The 24,799-nt window shown below is 38.1% G+C and overlaps 1 protein-coding gene across 1 annotated transcript in view; it reads right to left on the bottom strand.

Annotated features, from left to right (window-relative positions):
* The window catches only part of pou2f2a (POU class 2 homeobox 2a), a 50,130-nt gene extending 38,464 nt beyond the window's left edge, over nt 1-11,666 (bottom strand). The window contains exon 1 of the mRNA XM_084424752.1: nt 10,527-11,666. Within this exon, the coding sequence (XP_084280878.1) occupies nt 10,527-10,629 (103 nt within the window). The 5' untranslated portion in view covers nt 10,630-11,666. The remainder of the gene's footprint in view (nt 1-10,526) is intronic.
* Nucleotides 11,667-24,799: the final 13,133 nt, after the last annotated feature.

Here is a 24,799-nt window from a genome sequence, read left to right as displayed (position 1 = left end):
CTTTCATGAACTTTTCTGATCTACTTCAAATGTTGACTACTGTAACTTAAAAAGCTGATTTCAATAGTCCAAAAAAGCAACATGTAGCTATAATACATTACTGAACAGACTGACTGTATGAAATGCTTTCTTGAAAACAGCATACACAACTTCATCAGAATTCCTTGTATTCATGGGAGACTTTTCAAACAATAAATTGACTTGAAACGCTCTAGTATGCAGCATTACCTAAACATATAGGCTCACTACTAATGACTATGAACACTGAACACTAAAGCTCAATGTAGACAGATACAACATTCTCTGAGCAAATGTTTGAATAATTCTAGCCTTGAAAAACGACATACACAAATGTACCATTCCTACAGTTGTATCGCCATACAGAGAATAAATGCATTGATACGCATAATTCCTAGCTTTGTAATTTCCAAACAGATAAACAAAGCGAGGAAAAATCTTCAAGGTAAGACACATGTGGTGAGGCTCATAATTCTGACAAGCACATCTTTTTGTGTTATTTTCTGTATGTGGTTCATCACGGCCTTCTAATACAAAAGCTGAGAGGATGGATGAGAAATGGACAAAATTGAGGGAGTAAAAGGGGGCTTTTAGGACAGAAAGCGCAGTTGGTGTGTCTGTATGTGAGTAAGTTTGTATCTCTGTGTGTGTGTGTGTGTTAAAATAGGGGTCTTAAAACTGCATCTACAGATTATACATACAGAGTAAAGTTTCATTTCCTTTCACAGCTGTACAACAAACTATTCTCATCTTCTATCGTAGTGCATTCGGCAGTCTGTTGTCGTCAAGCAAATTTGAACAATGTTCAGTAAATATTATAATTAAGTTTAACAGAGTATACCAAAAAAAAAATCGAATATTTTGTGATTTACATTGCAATTAAGACATCAGACTCAGTAGCACTAAAAATATATCATGTCCTTGAGATTTGTCTTTTTTACAGCTCAGCGAATTCTGATAACACATTCATGTGAAATCCGACAAATTCTGCCTTTGTCCCGATCTCAATCCTCCTCCCTTTTCTATTTTCAATCCACAACTCTGAGGTCACTCTGAAAGTCATTTAACTGCACCATCCAAAGAAAGGACATCATAACCACATTCGCACAAAAACATTGTATGAGTTTACATGTGTACGCTTTGATTAATTTTCACCCTTTACGTGCCGTTTTTTCGGCATGCCGTTTTTTCAACGATTCACACGTCGCTCACTTCCACCTCTCACCTCTCCTTTTGTGTTGAACCACACAGAGGGAAAACACGTGAATGTGTGTCTGCTGAGCAACTAATAAAGGACACTTGTGTGCGAGAGGCTATGTTTCTTTCATGTGTTTCCACAATCTGTTTTTTTGTGACATGTTAAAGGTCACTGGTTGCGTATTGCGGTATTTACTGACAGCCAAGGATTTTGTGGTTCATTCAAGTAATTCTTACATGTTTTGATTAATCTTGAAAGCGCTGCTGGACTTATAATGAGCATTGGAAATTGAGGTCAAACATTTTTGAAACAATATGTATGGCAAGAAATTCCAAATTGTTACCAAAATAAGCAACACAAGTCATTATATTAAACCCAACCACAGTTGGTTTACTTGGAGATACATTTGGAGACAATTTCAATTTGAACATTACAATGTGCAATATCTCACGTTGTTTGTTATTTCCAAAATGTTGTTTGCAATTCAAGAACATGGTGTATTAAGACAGTATAGACAGAGGTTTCCTCAGTCTGCCTCAATGCAAGCGGCCCGCAAGGCCTTGAACTTGAGACGGCGAGTGAGTCAATAAGAAAAAGGCGCTTTTAGAAAGACGGGACGAGATGAAAAGGAGGAGAGGGGGGATGATGAGTGGCTGCATGTGAATGGAAGGGGGCACGAGAAAGAGGTGGAGGAGGGGTAGGGCTGAGGCGAAGGTCAGGGGTCAACTTGTCAACCCCCACTGCCCCTCATGGGCAGACAAAGGGAGGCGAGAGGGGTCAGAGTGCACGGCTGAATGGACAACTGGTGAACACACTCCAATTCGGGGGTGTCTCTTTAGCCACGCACAGAAAAAGAGCGTCTTTCACGCTCATGGCGCATCCTTTTGAGTCCATCTGAACCGGTTGAGACATTCAGATTCTTTTCAAGGTCTCCAAAAAGAGAAATTTAAATACACAGTCACCATGACAAGAGCCTTCTTTTCAAGAGTCGCTCCAGAAGTTCACGTATGCACGCGGGCTCTTTTGAATACGCTAATGCGACTGGAGATTTCCTTTGTTGCCGTACGCTACGACTCAAAGAAAACGATAACAAAACTGCTGCTAAATATAGACACAGTACACTCGCATGAGTGCATGTCACAACTCCCTCATTATCTTAAAACATGCACCGCTGCCGTGCCGGCAGAGGTCAAGTCCACTTACGGTCTGCGCTAGGCTAGCTATTTATCTTATCTGTGGGATTAGCTGGGCGGCCTGTCAGGTAAACCACACCCCGCACCAACTGCACCATTCCCGTGGTTACCCTCTTGGGTAATCAGCATGGGATTTCTTTATAAAATTATGCAGCTGACCGCCACGTATACTCACCATATTCATCCTGCATATGGAACAGGGGAAGATGGATAGACGTATAGGGAGGAGGAGCAGGAGTGATGGGGGGTCACCTGACCTAGTTATTTTCAACATACAAATACATATTATTCATATATACACAAATCAGAAGTGTCATCATGAGTAAACACAGAAGTGCATTAGGAGATTGGAAACTATTGCTTTTTAAAATTTTACTTATGCAATTCTTCTTTGAAGCCAAATTTATAACATCATATCATATCGATATTTGCTGAAATAAAAGTAAATAAAAAAATTCAAAGTGGCAAAAAAAGTCATTTAATACCTTTATGTAGCAAGGACGCATTAAATTGATCAAAAGTTACAGGAAAGTGACGTTACTTAAACTTAAAACACACACACACACACACACACACACACACACACTCAATTCCGGAGTTCTTTTTCATCCAGCTGCTTTTGAATTCAACAACTGGTGAACGGCTCCTTATTCACTGAACATGGTACAGTCAGTGTGGTTTGGTCACTAGATAACTGAATGGTGTTATGTTTTTAGACAAAAGCTTGGCAAACACAGTTCAACACACCAAGGTCTGGGAATGAAAGAGGATGTGTTTGATCTATATCAGTGTGTGTATGTGGGCTGATCGTGTGCATGAAATTCAATCACCTTAAGAAACTTGTGTGAAACATACACCTTAAGTGTGTGTGTGTGTGTTTGTGCATTAGGAGAAATAAGCTTTATATATATATATATATATATATATATATATATATAAAATATAAATGAATACAATTTTGATTAGTCACACAGGGGTCTAAGAAATATAGAAGAAAGACGGTTTGATTAGTAGAAATCGTTTCAGGGTCAAAAGAATGAGAAGACCATGAAAGAAAAGAAAATGTTAAGTGGACGTACAACAACAAAAAAAAACAAGAAAATGAAATGGACGCTAGTCTTTGTGTAAAAACATAAACGAATCCCTTGACCTAACAATTTGTAAGTGCGGTGTTTAACCGGCCCTCAGCATTCCTTTGGACTCACAAGCATGTGTTGAATTTTCTATATTTTCTTTCAACTTTCAATAGATGTTTGCTAAAAATATTTTTGATGGAATTTTGAAATTCAAAAGAGTTTGTGATCTTTCCATGAACGTGGGTTTGAATGACTTTCTATAAATTCATCTGGCCACATCCACTGTCAAAAGTGTGAAAAAGTAAATGTTCACATTGTGTGTGAATGTGTGTGTTTGAAGGAGGGGGTGTAGGGTAAAGATGCGGTTACTTTGAGAAGATTGAAGCGCAAAAGCACTCAGATTTATTAAAAGCTGCTGCTCACGCCCGCCTCTCTCTCGCTTATTCCGCACCATTGTTGCAATACCCCCTTCATTGTGTATACATTGTGGAGGGATATTAAATTTCTCCCTTCGAACCTGACTGTAACCACTACACAGCCATGGTGAAGGGCAGCATGTCCCTGAGGTCCAAACACACACACACACACACAGATACATGTACATGATCATTTTCATACAGCTTATCCATCAAATTAAACTGGGTGGTGAAAAACCCGCCCAAAAAAGGGACACCCTTGGTCCAGGAGTTGATATGAAATGCAGGGGTGGGAGACAAATTCAATCAAACAAGCTCTGGTTGTTACGAGCCCAAGTTATTACTTAAATAGCCACATCTCGGGTGGTCGGTTTGTAAAAGACACACATGCACACTCTGAAACCTGCATGGTGAACCCAGATCAATCAATCAAAAGTTTAAAAGTGAATATTAATTTAAGCAAGTTGGAGATCCAAAGCAATATTAACGTGTACCTGATTGCTTTGCACTCATCTGCCCTTGGTCTTCATCTAACACATTTGATCTTCTAAACACAAACTCAACAGCTAACAATTTCTGTTCTACAGAGCGATTGCTCTCTTTGACCAAAGGGCTACAATCTCCAAAATAAAATGTGAACCCTGACTCTTTCACGAGGGCTTAAAAAGTGGGAATGAGGTGGAGAAAGCAATGCAAGATGTCTCATTTGTGGGTTCCACAATAAGAGTTGTAGGTGTAAATGTATGTGTTTTTTCATGGGTAAATGTGTGTGTGTGTGTGTGTGTGTGCGCGCATGCTGAAATCTAATTCTTAATCTTAATTAAGAGGCGGTAAGACCCTGACCTCAATGGAGAGCCCTAGAGCTATTCACAAGATGCTTCCAGGGAAATAAAAAGAGTGATATTTACAATCTGTAAATAAGGCAAAGGTTTAAGTTATTTGTTTACATACTGTACAAACATCTAGTATAAGAGTGAAAGGGTGAAGCTTCTGAGGATTCTAACTGGTCCAAGCTAGTTGTTTATACCATCTGGACCTGGTTTTCAGCTGGGTAATTGCTTGGTCATTTGGGCTGGAAGACCACCATAGACCAGCAATAAACCAGCTTGAACACCTTAGGCCAGAAACAGCCTCTATGCAAGATGCAAATGCGTAGGCAATGCATTGAAAGCATGTGATCCTGCTGTACATAAAAATATTGCAGAACCTTAATTTCTTCTTTTTTTTATGCCATTATTTTCAACGTGGACCCCACTGTATTTGCATTGCATTATGAAATGAGTTCAGGCAAAGTATGCATTCGTACATACATTTCCATATATTTCATACATAAACTATGTTTCAGGTTTTAAAATAATAGTTCACCCCAAGGTTCCAAAAGGGGGATTTGCAGCATTGCTGTAGAAGAACCATTTGGGGTTCCCCAAAGAACAGTTCTTAAAAGAACCCTTTTTTCTTAGTCTGTAGAACATTTTGATATTCTGAAGAATCTTTTTCCACTATAAAGAACCTTTTGTGCAATGGAAGGGTTCCATTGATGTTAAAGGTTCTTCATGGAACCATAGATAATAAACCAAGAATATTCATCATTTACTCAAAACCAATATTACTTTCTTCAATCTAACACAAAATTAGCTATTTTAAGCAAAATGTCCAAGCTGGGGTTTTTTCACACAATGAAAGTAAATGGTGACCACGGCTGTCAGTCAAGCAACACAAACTGAAGCTGTTCCTCACATAAAGCTATCATGTGGTTTCAGAAGAGTCATATGGACTACTTCCATGATGTTTTTATGGCGCTTTATTCTCTACAGTTTTTGGTCACCATCCACTTTTATTAAGCAGCATGAACATTCTTCAAAACTTCTCCTTTTGTGTTCTAAAGAAGAAAGAAAGTCATACAGTTTTAATGTGACCTATTCTTTTAAACTGGTATCACTTGGTTTTCCAACAATAGAGACATAGAAACATAAAGGGACAGGTCACAGTTGATCAGCGAGAGTGTATTAACATGGCCGTACCGTGTAATTTGGTTTATGAGTCTGATAAAGGTCCATCGAGAGAAAAAAAGAGAGATTGTGATGTCTTGCTCCGTCTGCACAATATGACCACCGGATTCCATTTCAGACGGTTGGACCATAATAGCGCTCAGTGTGTTAAGAGCTATCAGAAATCGGCCAACACACTGTCCCTCCAGCGATCATTACGCATACGTCCTCACCTACACACCAGGTAACACAAACACACACTACAGCATGAAAAAAAACCACTTGGCCCTGTCAGATATGGGGTATTGGAGTCCGAATGAGGTCCATTTAGTCGGCAGTGGTCTTGATGGTGGTCTCCATCGCAGAGGTGAGGGCCGGTGCAGGGGAGAGAGTGTTTACCTACATCCCTTTATTACCATCTGCTTAATGGCCTATGAATGTCTCCATGGATACTCAAGAGAGAGAGAGAGATGGATGGAGGGACAGAGATGGCTCCGATCGGAAAGGTAGGCTCTCAGCAGGGAACTGCTGTGCGTGTGTGAGTGCGTTTGTTTTAATGCATGTGTGTGTATGTGTCCAGAGATACTTAGTGCAATAAGTGCAGTACTTCAAATGATTTCAGTTTCCTGTAAGTGCAACATCAAAAAGAAAAAAAAAGACGCGAACCAGTGGATGTGTGTGTTGATGCGTGTGTGAGTTAGAGCAAGCGTGGAGGGTAAGCCTAGGTGTCGGGATGGGGAAGAGAGAGGTGGTTTAATGCAATAAAGCATGTTGTATTGACATCTCTGTTGTGTCTATTGATTCCCCATTATGTCCCTAACAAACCCGGGTGGACATTTTGTCATTCGCAATCACGTTAGCACTGGGACTCGCCGACGTTCCCGCTCAAATCCGATCTATACACACACACGCTCTCTCTTGCTGAGGACGGCAGGGCTGATCTTCCTTAATCAATACCTGTTTGAGGTTAAAACACTTTACGGCGCATCAAACTGTAAATTTGTATCAGTGTAAACACAGCTCGCCTGCGCAGACAGACACATGACGGAACCATCGAGTGACCTGATCGCATTTGACCTTTAACCTCAAGCGACCCCTAAATTCTCTTAAACAGTAGCTACTTGTATCGCCCTTTCTGGATTTACACTGCAACATGAAGTAAAACTATTTTCTGGTTTTGCTGCAGTGAATATAGGCTGTGGAAATATTTATTGCATAAGAATCACAAAAACCTATTATTCCATAAGAGGGACCCTGAAAAAGGTTTAGAGAATGCAACAAAAAAAAAGAACAATGGGTTACACTTTTTTTTTAAATGTGTCCTTGTTACAGTGTAATTAATTATTTTAAGTACAATGAACTTGGATGTTCAAGTCATTTCAACTTAAATTACAATCTACTGGCTTAATAAATTGTTGAATCTTGAATAACTTTAAGAGTAATGTAAAAACATATGTTGTCATAACTTAATGATATTTTGATATTCATATCATTTTTTACAGTGTACTATAGGGTTAGGGTTTGGTTTAGTTGCATGTAATTATGCACAATTTATAATTACTATAGTAACTATATGTAACTTATGTAACAGGGACACTAAAATAAAGTGTTACTGAACAATGCAACAATGTTGCTCACACAGCTCCAGGAAAACAACATGACGAGGCCTAAACAGATGATGGTGGACCCATTAAACCTTCCTGTGAACATCTCTATAAGCATTCGCTCTCAAGTGCTAAAAACAAATAATAAAAGTCCAAAAGTTTCAGACCACTAGTAAAACATGATTCTAAATTTCTCTTTTCTTACAAATTATATTATCAGTATAATTCGAGAGATAAATCGAACTGGAATCAAAATCTCTTAGTATTTTGTAAATTAGCCTGACTGTGCACGTCAGCTTGCATGGATTCCACAAGTTAACATGGCCAACGTCATCTTATATCATTGCTAGTATATTTTGTGACCTCAAAATAAGTACAGACTATTAAATATATTTTATTTTCTTTCTAACTTTTCTTTGTGTTTTTTCATTGTGTAACTTATCCTTACACAATGCTGAAAATGTGTGAAATAGTTGATGCATACAATTACAGGCAGGTCATTTAAAGACAATAATGTTTGCAATATGAAGTTTTGCTATTTACTAAAATGAGCACTGATGCATCAGTAATTTGCTAGAAAATAGACGCTTCCCAACAGACTAAGCACTCACAGTTCCATTATAAATATAGTGTGTAGACTATCCCAATCTCCATGACGCCAAGATTCTACAGTAAATACTCAGGGTAAAACCTGTAAGATATCTTCATGGTGATCGCCAGGAAAAACCTAGTAAAAACTTTGAACCAATGCCCTTGATAGTGTCTATCATCTGTAAGTAAGGCTAAACATAAATGTACTTTCCCTCACCCAACATAAAGATCCTCACTGGCTGCTCTGCTTGTCACTCTGACCTCTGCAGAATTTAATGTCAGCTGTGGCGCCTGGTGTCCATTTTGAGTCTTATATTATCAAGGAAGTGAAAGGTATAACCAATGGCACTATTTTAAAATCCGAAAAAGGTAAAAGTCTTGAAACCACGCGGCAACCACACACCAAATACAATCAGCTCACTTTTCCAATTTCATGGAAATAAGTCTAATAAGTTAAAATATAAAAAAAATTAAATGTAACACATTGAGTGATAACGTTATTTCAAACCAAACACACAACAGTGTCGGAAAACACTGGACACAAGTAGGTTACACACTTGATCAATGATGCCAGTAAAACATGAAAACATCACATGAACCTGTTCAAAATAAATTTGCTGTAAAATTAACAATTGTATTCACTATTTTTACATTACAACTTTTAACATTGTTTTTCCGCTGTACATTGAAGAATGTCTATGTCCTAGGCAATATAGAATCATCTTTCTTTTATGCTCCCTCAATATCCTCCCGTTCACTTCTGACATAAAAAGCCAAATCCTAACCAACCAGCCTCAAACGAGCAAGCCAATCCAATTTTAACACTACCTGCATTTCAAGAAAACACATCACCATGTGGGCCCATTATGTGGTGCAGCTTAACGTCTGGCTCTTTGCTCATTTAGGCGCCAGTAAGTAATTAAAGACTCTCATTTCTTGAGGTGTAAACCTTTTCAGGGCAGACGCCATATTCACTTTTTTTTTTAGAATGAAAACGAGGCTGTGAGGGACACACTCCGTTTAATTGGTTATATTATTATTATTTTTTTTAACTTTGACGTCAATCGTTCTGCAGATACCACGAAAATACAGCGTGGAAAAAAAATATACTTCAGGCCCAACCTTTTGAGGGAACTACGTGTGTCCCTAAAAGCCGCGGTTTCAATAACAAAAAAGTAGGCTACATTGAAAATAAATATGGCGTCCAATCTCAATAAGGTCTAGTGTAGCCTATGCACTTTCTAGCCTAGCCTACCCTTTAGAGTTAAATACAGCAAGAAAATTAGTTTTCAATTTCCTTGTTTACATTTTAGTCGTTGTGTGCGGATGTGCCACAATGTGACAGATGATCTATAAGTGGCGTATACTTTTAATATATCTTAATATATCCATCCATCTGCTGGTTGGAAAATTTCCGCTTCGTTGAATGCCAGACGTTGCACGTACCCGCCCCCCTCACTAATGCAGCACTTCAGAACCAACACTCCTTATACATGCCTACAAGAAAGAAATACAATGTTCTTTCTTTTCACTAGCCTAACACTACAAATAAGCAGGTAATACTTAGCATTACAGAGTCATGTTACACGTTTAATATAGCCTAAATAAAATTCTAAATAAAAAGTCTAGGCTACTAATAATTTGCACAAAAAATAGTTAACTAAATTACAATCAGCTCCACAGAATATAGGCTAAGCCTATATTATTGCAAGTGTTGTTTATTTGCAATACTTCCTTATGGGAAGACACTGCATGAATACAACAATGCAAAGTCTACCTAAAAGTCTAAAAATAAAAGTTCTTTCTGCCATTTCAAAGCTTTCCTCTTCGCGACAGTCAGGTATTGATGACTTTAATTTGAGATTAAATTAAGCTAATTGCGTTATTTAACCCTAAAGTGAAAGCACTTAAAATCGACAAAAACATCAACAAATAAAGTGACATTCAGTCTCATCATTCTTAAACTTGTCGTTAAATTCACACACTCGCTCTGTCCTTTTTTCCCCCAGTGTCTGCGTGTATCGATCTCGGCGGAATCGATAAATTACCATGAATATTCCCTGAACCGGTCGTGAGAAGAGAGTCAGACGGCAGATGGAGCAGCAGATACGGGGAGGACAGAAGGATGAAAGAAGCCAAAAGAGGCCGAGACTAACCATTCAAACAAGGGCAATTATGGCCAGACGTCTTTTCACCTCAACTAGCCTTCATTAATACACACTCAAAGTGGCACATTTTAATGATACATACACAAACGGATATAAGCCTATTTTGTAAGATATACAAAAAAAATATGGATTTCATTCAGACGGTTGTCTGGGTTTGAACAGGTGTTTCTACTTCACATTTAGTTTTTTTTTTTTGTTGTTCTTCTTAGTATTGAGGGGGGAAAAGTAAAGCTGTTATCGACATTAACCAGAAGAAGGTAAAGGTTTCTCTTACCGGAGTTACCGGAGCGCAGAGGCAGCGGAGACTTGAGTCGCCAGGCGCTGAAATCAGGAGCGGTTCTCTGAAACACTAACGGCACCGGCAAGGGAACAAACATGATCCGTTGTCGTCTGGGCTTTTCTTCTATGGTCTCTTGTGTTTGGCGCTTGTCTTGAGTTTCTTTTTCTTTGGTTGCTTTTTTGTCAAGTAGACTGTGTTTTGAGGTTGTTTCTTTTTGGTAACAGTTAGTATTTGGTTTAGAATGTATAACGTAAGTAAACTGCTCAAGCTATCTTTACATTTTTGGTATTGCGCCTCTCAGTCATTACTGCTTCCTCGGGGATGCTCTATCTCGGACTGACACACAGACGGATAGTCCGGATCTTTCAAGGGGTCTTAATATCGTCTAAATATAGGCTGTTAAAGGTGTTTTTGTGGTCACTTAACAATTATTTAACAATTGCTTAGCTGACAAATCCGTTAATCTAATAAGCAACTTTGAATAACAGGACGTTTAGGCATACGCTAGCAAATGTCGAACCGTTGGTTGTAAGTGTAACTTTTTAAAATTCAAAACTCACTTGTTGTCGTAACTCATAAGATTTCCTGGGTTTTGCATATCCCGCGCGAGACCAGGTGTGCGGCCGGTAAACGTCACAATGGCCTTGCGCGCGCCGCGATCTGGTTCCACTTTGGTTTCGCTTTTTAAACAAATCTCGAGTCAAAATTTTGTTCACTTTAGTACAAAAACTATTTGGTTCATTACAATCAATCGCGGTTGCTGGCTTTAAAACGGTTTACAAAGGTTTAACATGAATATTTGGTTTCTCTATTTGGTTTCTAGCTCTCCTACTGTGTGGTTTATCTCGCGCACCTTGCATGCATTTCAAGCAGCATATTATTATTTTTGTAGAAAATATAAAATAATCGCTTAATATATTTAAGTAATCACGTACGTTTAAAGCTACGCAGCGGCTCTACACGCTCTCCCTTCGCTTCCACTCACGAGCCAGTAATTAAAACGCAATCAATCGATAAATAAATGAATAAGCAACACTGCTTGGGCACGAAATGTTAAAACTAAACGAAAAGAAAACAACACGGTACCCGTTAAGCGAAATTCGGCTCTTTGGCTCTGTCCCACCATCCGTCTGTGTGTGCGTGTGTGTCCGTTACGATAGTCCCGTTATCTGGGAACCCCGGTAGCTTGCGAGCTCTGTCCGCCTCCCGGTACGAAAGCAACACTGAAACGAGAGGAGCAGCCGCTATACTCCCCCCGCCCCCCTTTCTCTCCCTCCATCCATTCCTCCCCCTCGCCCCTTCCCTTTTTTTTACTAATCCCATATAAGGCAAGCTATCCTGCGTATTGATCGCTTGATTACTCTTCATTATGATGACTCTGATGATCGCGGTGGGCCGTTGATCGATAGGCTTACACACATTCACAGAGTGGCTTACATCAGGTGATTATATCCTCATCTACATGCAAGTAGCCTATACGTCTGTGGAAAAGATACGGTCGATTTAAGAGACCATCCTATGGAGAAGCCATTGATATGTTATGGTGATTATTTAACGAAGCTCATTATATAGGCAACAAATAGAAACCGATAATCGCTACCTCACAAAAGTTTCATTTGGTCTATTGCTAGTCTAGGGTAGGCTATCTCTCTCTCTTTCTCTCTCACCGATTCTACCTTTCATTCCCTCTTTCCGACACATTGAATGCTGTCAGTAATAAAGCTACAATCTATGCCGCGCACTTACACTCCAGATTATTGCCGACATAGATTTTTTTAAATAGAAAAATCTATACGCTAAACATCGCAGTCAATACGGGAAAAATCGAAAGCGCAGCGCTTGATCCCCCACCCCCCAAACGCACACTCGCCCCAATCTCCCTGTCTCTATCTATCTATCTATCTATCTATCTATCTAGGAGATTTGATATAGATCAATTATGGGGTTATCATAAGAGGAAAAAATACTTATAACTAGCCTACATTTTCTTAATTGATTTGAAAGATGCATTAATAGCTATTTGATTTAAAAAAAAAATACCATACTATTTTATTTGTTAAAACATCATATTTTCCTGCAACACAACAGACTCACAATGGTTCCTTGAGCTTTATTGTCCCCAAGCACCCCCTCCATTTGACAGATGACATCCGCGTGTCCAACGAGCGAGAGGAGGGGGGGGGGGGGGGGGGGGGGACGGAAGAAGGAAAAAAAAGAAGCGACAAGTTGTCCTTCACGAACCCCCCTCGCCTGAAAGGGCACGCGCTGCGAACCCCCCCATCCAAACTCCTTCCAGACAAAAGCAATTATTTCTTGTAGAATATAGTGTGTTTTGCGCGTCTATAACGCGAGAAGGAAGAAAGGTGTGCAGACTGAAACATAGTTTCCAAATATGACATTTCCATTTGGTTACATTCAATGGTCAGCTCAGTATGTCCCTGAACACCATGTAGCCATTACGACTGACATGTCATCATTTAAAAAATAAATAAAACTAAAAATCAAAATGCACAAAAAACTCCTTTCAGAAAAAAACATTACAACTGCAAATGTACCACTGTATGCCACAACACAAAGACACCAGTTAAAATAGTTTAAGCACCTGCCACTAAATGTATAAAGTAATAAAGTCACTGTAAAATGATTTAACATTATGCAAATATTGATTTGCTATTATAGATATTAATATTGTTTCATGGCCTCATTATCACTATTTATGTTGTTCTTGTTGTGATAAAAAAATAAACAACTTGGCGATCAATAGAAATAATCATTACCCAGTGCACACATAAAAAAGAAACTTCCTCCTGTGTGTGACTGGGTGGGTGAACCAGACAGCGATAGTGAAAGAGTTCATCGTTAAATGGCAATGTCATGTTGACAAATGCGTTGGTTGAATTAAATTCTCTCTCATCAATAACAAGGCGCCCCAATCAATACCAGCTTACAATTATATCAACACCCCCTCTTGCTGTAACAAGCAGCTAATACTGTGGCTAGGACACATTCCCACTGTGGTGCAACCCTTGTACACACACACGGCACACGGAATACAATATCATTCTTTCTCACAAACACACACAGATACAAAAACAACTCTAGATTCCTCTTACACAAACACGTACAGAATATAATGTACTTTCTTAAACTCGTCTTTGAGCATGTCACGCATACTCTTAATCACAATAAAAAAAGATGTAAAAATGATCAACTTTTACTATACTTAAGCCATCATCTGTTCAATTCCTGAATGATGGAGTTGGAAGTGATTCAAGCAGGGACTCGCACACTTTCTCTGTTCAGCTGATCTAATGATCAGTGCTGACATATTGTCAATACCCAGCTCAAGTCTGCCAATACCCTTAATACAAATCCATTCTCTGCGCCGTAGCTCTCTTTTAACACACACATAGGGTAATAATTGCACAGTGCTAATGTTGTCTTCTCTTTATCACCAATAGACATAGGATCTTGTCGTCTTGACAGATAGCATGCTCATCAGTGCCAGGTAATGTTGGGATTTGTAGTTCTTTATGATATTTACACTTTGCCTCCATCTCCTAATTGATGAATTGCCATTTTTGCACTGTTAACATCTGGGATGAAGGGAGAAGAATAAGATATTCAATTACAGATGAAGTTAATATTATAATGACTTGAAACATACCACAACAAATGTGCTTTATAACCTCAGATACAGTTCGACGTACGCTAGGCTGCTTACATCTTTTGCCTTCTTGCATAGCCTTCCAAACACTCTTACAATATTCCGATTTCACACATTTGCTTATGGGGGCTAAAATTCACAAACAAGATTTTTTTATTTCTTTTTTTATTAATGCATCCTTTACAGGACCCACCACAAAGAGTCTTTTCCATTTCATACAGATTCTACCATCATTCCACGCTATGCTAGCTTTAACACGATCAAAGACTTGGGAAACAGCAGCTGAAGATCCAGCAGTCAGCGCTAGTAAAAGACATCGACCCCCAAAGTGCTTGCGATGTGTCTCGCCCGCAGCGGCCTGCAGCGGCCTAATGCTATGACATGGACAGGGCTATCAGTAGTGCGCAGACTAGCTTGAGAGGGGGAGCTGATTTTGCCCCGTCAGAGGCCTGCTGAATATGTGATCCACCGTTACAGCGGAAGAGGATAAAGCCCCAATACAGTCTGTGATCTTTATGGGGTGCCGAGTGTGTGTGTGTGTGTGTGGCTACGCAGAGGCAAAAGGTAAAGCACGCGTGTTATTCTGAGCATGTGTGTGGTGGTGTAAATAATGTGCACTTATGTCCATTATTTAGTAAGCGGATTTGTACTTTTGCGTTAAAAATGGATGTTAAATTTCATAAATCAACAATTACATAGTGAAACCATTTCACTGAATAAAAATATTTATAAAATTATATTATTTTATTAAAAAAACACACTAATATTTAATATAGTTTTACTATAATGTTTATGAATTAATATAATAATATTTAATGTATAATTTTTTAAAGGTTAATATGCACATTTTGTTGATTTAACTAATCAAACATAAGTAAACAACCATATCATTAGAGCCACATTTCCAGGTAATTCTAATAAGTTTTTAACTCCTTTTGAGGCTAACAATGACACACTTAACAGATTCCTCTCCTCTCTCTTTCTCTCCCTCTGTCTCGCCTTGTGCATTGAGACTGTGTGTGGGTAGATTTAGAACCGAGATCAATAAGAAATGTAGAAATCAATGCACTTAGCACTAGGAAATCAATGGGCCCTAATCGGGATGCCGATGGCACAAGTCAAAACAATTAAGAGAGAAGAAAAATGTTTAACAACCTCTACTCTCTTGCTTACACAGTGAAGACGAGAGAGAGAGAGAGGGAGAGAGAAAAAGGAGAACGAGGGGAGCAACGCCGATGAGATTACAGCTGGGAATCCGGAAGCTGAAAAGCTGAACATTGATAGAGGGAAGTGGGTGAGGAAAAGGGATGTACAGAGTCAATGAAACTGGTGGAGATGAAGAAAAAACAGAGGACTATGACACTATAATTACCCAGCAGTGAAGAAAAGGCAGAAAAAGAGGACGGGAGAGGGGAAGGGAGGAATTATTTGACGCAAATAATGAACGAGTGCCGGCGAGAGGACTCAATTATGGACGACGGCCAACCTAAATGGACCATCACACAACTTTAAATGGTGACTAAGCAAATTAGGGTGTCAAAGGTTAGCGCGCATATCCGTGGCCATGTTTTGTATGGGCGAGCGTAGCAGTTGGTTCAACGGTCCCATCAGATGGTCAAACACAGGGGCGCTCATCCATGGGTAAGCATGTAAACCTAGCTGTCAATCACAACAAGGCCCAATTACAGACGCACCTTGACCGAGCCGCATTCAGCCAATCAGGTGGGGCAGGAGCAAAGCAAAGCATGGGATAGCTATGGTGGCACAGGTTGACTAGGAGCGGGTGGGTTGTGATTTGGGGTCGATCAATGCCTGAACCCCATGCCGACCTCTACCTCATTCTTAAGGCAAGGGGGAAATCAATGCGGAAGAGTCTATGACTCCTGACTAGTGTATGGATTGGTGAAGTGCCAACTAATCAGCGACTTACTGAATGTGACATCACGCCTATTAACCTATTGATATGACACTTGGCAACATGAACGAACATGCACATGAGGCTACATATTCTCACGCTTGATCTACGTCAAGATACAGTAAACAAGAAAATACAGCATATGATTTTTTAATCATTTTTCAATGGGATTTTTTTCAATTTCTATTTGCATTTAATTGCAATTATTTTGTAGCTAGGGTAAGTCTCGATGCAGAAAAAGAAATGGCACAAACAAAATGGAAATTAAACACAAAAGAGAAAGAACTGAGGAAAACAATATACAAGGCACGAGAGGACAACTGCAGGGAGTGTGAGTGAGTGATAAGACGAAGGAAAAAAGGGGAAGAGGAAGCAAAGAAGGTTGTATCAAAGGAGGTTACAGCATTAGGGGCTCAAAGGCGAGGGGGGGATACCTCTGATATTTGGGATTAGAAAACATGTGGTGAAGTAGGCAGGGATTAAGCGGGAAGAAGGAGAAAGAAAGAAAAAGAGAGGGGTGTTTGGGGGAGGAGAAGTAACAAAACCTACAGGAGTGTAAATACTTAGTCTGGAGAATTCTATGGTTAGTGTTTTTTTCTTCTTCCTGGCGTTGCATTCCCTCGTTTGTGTCTTGTGTTTAATACTATATATATATATATAGGCCTATATATACACATATCATTTTTTATTTTTAGAGGCCTATACATAAAACCTATTTTTAGCCTATAGCCTATTTTTAAGGTGTATATTTGTGTTAATTAATTGTGTATGTGTGCGTGTACATATGCCTATATATATATATAGCTAAGGTTGTAGCTGCCAGTGAAAATATTGCCTACTACTTCAACTGAAAAAAGCCCGCAGTGTATCTTTTTTTTTTTTTTTTAACAGCTAGATGACAAAACTCACATTTTGTGACAGGGAATTGTATTTAGCGGAGTCTTCATCACAGTAGTTTTCTCAAAAAAGAAAAAGAAAAAAAGAAGCAAAAGAAAATGAGATACGCACCAAATAAAAAAGTGCTATATTTTGATTGTAGATTAAAGTGCAAATCATGATGCGACATTTACTTAACATCCTCACACAAGCTTCTATCTCTTCTAGCTGGACATCTGTGTGTGTTTGTTCTTCTCTTCTTTCTCTTTATATGTGTGAGTGTGTGCGCGCTTGCGTGCATTTTGGGGCCGTGGGGGTTGACGTTTAGGCACTCTTGAAGGTTAGGTTCAGTGTCAGTGGTCAAGGTCAGGTGTTAATTCATGAGAGCGAGTGAGAGAGAAAGAAAGACGTATGGATGGAGAGTGAAAATCTAGTTAATATAATAATGGCAGAATCTGACCAAAGGAAAATTCACACCTAAGACGACAACATCATGACTGTTAGATGACCAATCGTTTCTTCTTTCTTCCTCTCTATTTATCTCTTTCTTTCCACCCCTTAGCAGTTTGACCACAGGGGTCAGCCTGCAGCGAATGAGGTCATTCGTCTGGGATGAAATTGACCTTCAACCCCTCAACTTGATCGCTTGCCCGCATTCTAACCACCTGGACAACCAACCAGCACAGAGCTCACGGAGCGTGCGTGTGTGTGCATGCGTATGTGTGTTTGTCGCAAAGCAATCAAATCATTTTATTCATTCTGTACATAAAACATTAATGGATAAATGGCAAACCTTTTTTGCCAATATATTATCATTAATTTAGCTCATTCAAATGAACTTTTTGGATTGATCTGGTCAGATTTTGTTTGCTTGTTTGAAGTATTACAGCAAAAACTTGCATAAAAAAAATTCATGCATGCATGCACACACCTGATTTGGTCTGTAAAGACAGGAAAAGCTGAAGCAAAGCATCGGTGTTGGAGATCAATACCTCACTAACTCTCCTTATGATGGCACATCAAAAAGTCAATGATCAGCTCAAGATAATCAAAGCTATTGATTACAACCAGACCAAATATGACATCCACTGCAGAGTACACTGTTTTCATTCTATAGGCCACGTGTCCAGCGAAATTCATTTAAAATAAATCACACCATGAAATATCATTACTTAATATCTATAAAATGTACCATTTTGGAGGAACATATTTTATAGAAATATTTAACTTTCATACATTTTCTATTATTTAGCCTATAATTCATATTATACAATTATATAATAAAATTAAATAATTTAATCTAGCCTAAGTCTTGGTACAATATTTAAAAATGCCAATTGGTTTTCATTTAAGTAGAAATAGCGAGGTATGGATATTTACAGTACCACATTATAAGGTCTATATCTCTGGATGTCTAATATTTTATATTGTTTTGATGTGTATGCTGGGCTTGTGCTTCTTCACTAATGAAATATAGAGCAATAAAGACAGAAGACGATGCGCGCTCTCGCGGCCAGTGCGTCAGGAGGATGACCAGCTGCCCTTTGACACCGAGGTCGCGAGCTAATGGGCTTTGCACAGCTTTGCACATTGTGTGGACAAATGATATTTTTTAGCGTTAACGTCAGGGTTGTTTTTTTCACCCTTTTTATTTAGATCGTCAAAGCCTTTTGAACCATAAGTTGTTGTTTAAATTGTTGTTAAAACTGACAGATCGATACTATTTTGCAGCTTTTTGCTGAGGTGAGCGAAATTTTCTAAAATACCAGGGAACAACGAACCCGACGAGTCCTTCAAGACAAAACATAAGGTACACACTCCTCTATCCTCCCATTTAGTTGTAAAATCCGAACGATATGTCCCACAGTAATATATTTACGAAATATCTGGAAGCATGAATATTGTATTACACTGATTTATCATTTAATTGATTATGCAATATGTCTACGTGATTTTTAGTTATTTTACATGAATTAAAATAAAACTTTACAAAATATAAAATTATTTTGTAGTATTTGCATGCATATTATAATAAATAATTACATTTATTATATTTCTGTCTTAAAGCAGTACAAAAAAAAAAAAAAACATTTTACATCTTCCATTTAGTTTTTTTTACCAACTACTGCACGTTCAGTTTCCTTTTAGTAATTCTGACTTTTGAAATAGATACATTTATCATACATCTAAATACACATTAAGAAATTAAACAAATATGAAATTATCAAAGCATGCACACGCATTAATAATATCTCTTATACCCGAGGTACACACTTTTGCCTGTAACTAGCATTTAATAAGTGCATATTTGCATTTTTAAATTCAAATATCTAAAGGTTATTTCAGGTCGTAAATAAAAAGACTGTAGTAAATATTCTTTCAGTTCTTAATCGAAATTTTGACGATTGAAGTCCAAGGGATTAAGACACTAGAATTAATATTCAAGTTTGTACATAAATTTGCGTTTATTTTACACTCAAGATTTTAATATGTTCGTTAGATTAAAGTCTTATGTAAGGCATGTTTGCTTTTTGAATATGCAAAAATGCAAATATGTTAATGCATAATTAAACACTAAATGCAAATGCTTCCATATTATAAATTGTAACCATTTTGCAATATGTTACATCATGAACATCACACATCTAAGAGCAGTAAATACATTTGCAATCCAACACTAATATTTAAACTAAATTGTAAATTCGATTATTTACTTTTTAAGCACTAGGCTACATAAATACCACAAAAAAGGGACTTTAAGATATAGAATTAGTCAAATAAAACCTACAGCAAACATTGGATTTAAACACCGCAATCGAAAACTATCAAATGATTAGATTATAAAACAGAAACATGCGCGGAATACTTTTTATTCCGTTCTGCAATAGACGAGAGTGAACATAAGAAAAGTTTGGATATTGTATTTGCTGAATAACAAATAAAGCTTAAGAAAAACCTTAGGCTAGACACGTGTATGTACATCTTTTTTCTTTTCTTCTTACAAGAAATGAAAACGTCTGGTTAAATATCATATTAATTTAACAGGCAAACCATCTCTGAACAATTGAGGTTAAGACCCATCTTAAATCCGTGTTTTCCTCAAATTATGTCTTTATAATAACCTTACTTACCGGTAACCCTAAAGCGTATTGGTGGATGATGGCAAAAGAAAAAAAAAGAGAAAAGAATTAAAGGGTAAGAAAAATGGTTAAGCATGCAGGGTGAAGTCATGTAAAAGTGGACCCTTTGACACATTGGACAATTTTTTGACACACAATGCTCAAATTTCTAAGATGTACAGCTATACGTTGCATCGTGAAGCCCTTTACACTGCCAATACAGCTTCATGAAGACAGACAGACGGAGTTTAAACCTGGAAGATGTTCACTGAGTCTTTGTAGATTGTGTCAGCCAGTCTCTCTCGTTCTCTCTCTCTCGGTCTGTCTGTCTGTCTCTCTCTCTCTCTCTCTAGATAGAGAGATACCAGCCGCGCGCTCGAGACTTCAAACACGCGCGCGCTGGGAGGAAGTGTCTCTCGCGCCCCTCTCGACCTGTCGATATCCCGATGGCAGTTCGCTCTTTATAAAAGTCACAATTCCATCCTTTTAATTGATTTCTCATAATTAACTCAGTGTGTTCATCGATTTTCACTCGACGGCGCATCGGCCTCTCTATCCGGGAACACGTCGGTCGCGAACATAAGGCCTTATTATTTTGGCGTTAACTGAAGCCGAATAAATATTGACCACATTCAATATCAATTAAAGCCCAACGGCACTAAATAATCCCACTGTTTCTGCCACCGGCGTCCCCTCGACAGGTAGAGAGGTCGTCAAAATGGAGGAACACGTGTATTTTAAAGGTGGATAGCGCACATACACACATTTTTCCTTTAGTTATAACCTTTCTTTTGTCATTTGATATAGATACATTTATAATCAATTTAAATAAGCATTAAGCAAATACATTAACATATTCACAACATAAATGGTCAAAATATGCATGCATACCGGACGTGCACACCTTTATCTGACCGTGTTCCATGAGAGAATAAGGAATAAGGATTACACACACACACACACACACACACACACACACACACACACACACACACACACACATATATGAAGACTTCAGATGCAAAAACCTCTGTCAGTCTGACATTTTTCTTTTAAATGAGCATTTTACTGTATTTAATTTTACTCTTATCAGTGACATTTTTGAAAATAAGGCATTTCTATAACTGAATAATAACCTTTTAACTGCCATTAAAGTGAAATTACTGAACCTAATTACTGATTGTTAGATATAACTAACAATCAGCCAATGAGAATATTTTAGCACTCTCTCAATGTCAGTGATAGTTGTCCTTGATTTTTGTGAACCTCTTCAATCTTCTTAAAACTGTAACAGTTCCTATTCAAGCTATTCAAATATATTTATCTGTGACCAGCGCGGTAGCTACGGCTGAACATTTCCAGGGGCCAGCAAGTCCACATTTTTGTATTTTTAAAAAGGTAAAAATCCCAGAATCTCAAGACAAACCAGCTCTGAAATTCAAGAACAGAGAAAGACAGTGAGAGAGCAAAGCAAGGACAGGAGAAAGGTTTATCACAGCTTTATCAAGCAGGCACCTGACAGGATAATGGTCACTAACTCAATGTGTAATTATCAGAGAGCGGGAGGGTCAATCTTGCACATACTCTACGCATCTATATGAAACAAAAAACCCAAGCTTAAAGCAACATTTCTTTGTCAAATGATGGTTGCATGTGCATAAAGTTAAATTACATTGATCAAATACAACATGTTACTATTATTACACTGCCTACTTTTAGCATTGCATTTTTCCAAAAGGTAAGGCCATGCTTTTAAATATGAAATTTAGTAAAAGGTAAAAGGTAAAAGAGGCTGAATGGAGAGAAGCAACAGAAATGTTTGAAGGAAAGAAACGGTCAAAAAGAGGAAGGGAGTGAATAAAGGAGCTGAGAGGGAAAAAAAGTGAGGTGAACAGAGGAAGAAATAAGATGGTGTAAGAGTGGATCAGAGAAAAAGAGAGGGGCGAAAGAACGCAGGCGGAGGGAGGGATGTAGAGGCCCCTTCTCTGTAGAATCAAACCCCTCATGAATTAAACGCTTTAAGGCTCTGAATAGGAGGCACGTGCAGGAGGCCTCCGAGAATAAAAAACGCTCACCCCATCTGGCTCTTTCAGGGAGAAAGAGTGAGCAAGAAAGAAAGTGGAAGATCAATGGGCGTGACATGGCGAGAAACCGATGGAACAACAACCAAGTGCGATGTATTTGGGGGTTTGTGCAGGACTATGCAAAAACACAGCATTAAAAATATGATTTTTCAAAGACACATTTCATGTTATTAACATGAGGACACAAACTTGAACAGTTGTCATCACCAACCTTTAATCTGTGAGCGACCTTCAGACACTTTTTTTTCCTGCGTCCCTCACCCTCCATCTCTCCTTCTCTCACTTTCCCTTGTTGTACCCAGCATCCTGGCTGTTTCCATGACGACCGAGTGGATACTGATGGGGAAGAGGGGCACATTCGTGAGGGAACCTGAGAGTTATTGAGAGTGGGACTCCACTTGATGGACATTGACACATTTAAAATCCATCATACACGTCTTAATGGGTGAGCTTTATAATTCTGCATGCATGCACAGTTATATTATAATACGACTCAAATTAAACTCGCACAGTACTATTAGATATAATGTTTGCCTCTTAAAGTCATCATCAATTCAAAACTGACGCTTCATCAGATTCATCGGTACACTCTATTCCAAAGAAAAAAATCTTTGGCTTTGTAATATCTCAGCAAAATATGCAACAACGTTCTAATGGGTAAAATAAAATCTCTTTGTCATTAAATATCCTTCTTCACTTTGAAATACACATTAGCCTATATATAAAAACAAATTAGCCTATAAAATGGGTTGAAAAAAAATTCATTTGGACTTTAAGCTGCATGAAAGTAGGCAGTTAGTGTGGCTACCTGTGAAAAACACAACCGGCATGTTCACATGTTTCGACACGCTTTAATACCTCATTTCTTCTGGAAATATCATTGCATCGATCAATGACTGTAAAGTTTCCCAAAATGAGCCTGAATATGCCATTTGGCAGTTGCAGAAATGTATATGCCCAAAAAGATTAAATTATGATAGCCTGTAATGTAAATCAATGAGATTTTTATAACAGTACAGTTGCATAAAAAGAGATGATACTTCACAAGATGATATTTAAATGCTTAGTTTTACGATCAAAGATCTATAGTTGTTTTTGTGGGGGTAAAACATAATGCTGTGCAAAAAAATGATGATCGAGAATTTTTTTTAAAAGCCTGATTGTATTTGATATTTTAACATGATTTTTCAAAAAAAATATATGTCTGGATAATCAAGTAAACCTTAGTTGCCTCAGTCCAGTAAGTGTTCATCTTAAAATATCACTAACAATATAAAAGTTATTATGTTTAAAGATTTCAAAGCAAAAAGACGACCTGAAGGTGGACATTTTTAGAATTATACTAAAAGGCCTTTTACTTGGGAAGTTAAGTTTTGGTCCTGTTGATAATTTACAGGCTTTAGAAATTTGTGTATCAAATATGATACAGTAGGATTTATATGGTTAATGCCAGTTAAGCTAACTTTTTCCTCAATAAAGAAAAGGAATATGTTGAATAACACTATTAGCCCCTTTATTAAATCACAGATAGACTATTGCTCCTCAGACATCTCTGGTCCACCTGTATCTGCTATACGGTCCTTCGAGCGCATCCAAAATGCTGCCGCTCGACTTGTATTTAACCTCTGGAAATTCTCTCATTTTCCGCCTGTGCTCAGCTCTCTACACGGACTGCCAGTAACTGTAAGAATTAAACCCAAGTCACTGTTCCTAGCCTGCAATAGCCCGCAGAACCATTACCTAAAATCCTTCATCAAACTGGTACACTCCAGTCTGGTCGCTGCAATCAGCCATTTCTGGTGGCTTAAATCCCCTCAAAGCGAAGACTTCCTGCTCATCCAAGTCCAGAATTTTATATCGGGTTCTTCATTGGAACAAACTCCAAATATTAAATATCATAACCGTTCAAATCAAAACTTTCAGATAGATACACCTTGTCATGTGTTACCGCCACAAAACATACATTTGGCTTTATTGAAATACTTGTCTAAACTTCATTCATCTGCAACTGTAAGATTAAGTGTGAATTGTAAGTGATTGATCAACATTATTTTTATTTTTTTTTACTGGATCTTTAGGCCAGGCCTACACTGGAAATATATCTTAAGATGGTTGCTGTGTTTTGGAGCATGGCACTGGTATATCCAACGAACCTGGTCATGGTCTTTGGAACATGGAGGTTGTTCAGCTAGCCAATAACCAGCTTGTTCCAACTAAAAAACAACTGTCATGTTACAAAACACAAGCTGGATACATTTTTATTTCTTTTTTTGTGAGTGACTGTCGCACATTTCTCTGTACGTGACTCGAAATTTGAGTTGAGTCAAGTCGTTTTTGAGAGAAAGCGTCTGCTAACATCATGTAAACAAACATTTTTATACAATGTAAATATTAACCTAGTCTAACTATAAAACAGTAAGGTAAGGGCCTCATAATAACAGTTTATAACCAACCTATTCGTTTATTTTCTAGCCACAAAATAATTTACGTCTTGTTTTTAATCCCTTTTGGCTGGAATACACGGATAAAACAATTGCAGAATAACTTTTCAAGATTAAATCGTGTCAGTAGCCCCTTTTGTGTGCAAAAGCATAAATGTGTAACAA

This window comes from Rutilus rutilus (genome assembly GCF_951802725.1).
Source record: "Rutilus rutilus genome assembly, chromosome: 11".
NCBI classification, from domain to species: Eukaryota; Metazoa; Chordata; class Actinopteri; order Cypriniformes; family Leuciscidae; genus Rutilus; species Rutilus rutilus.
The sequence above is the reverse complement of the archived record's forward strand: the minus strand, read 5'-3'. Positions and strand labels throughout refer to the sequence as shown.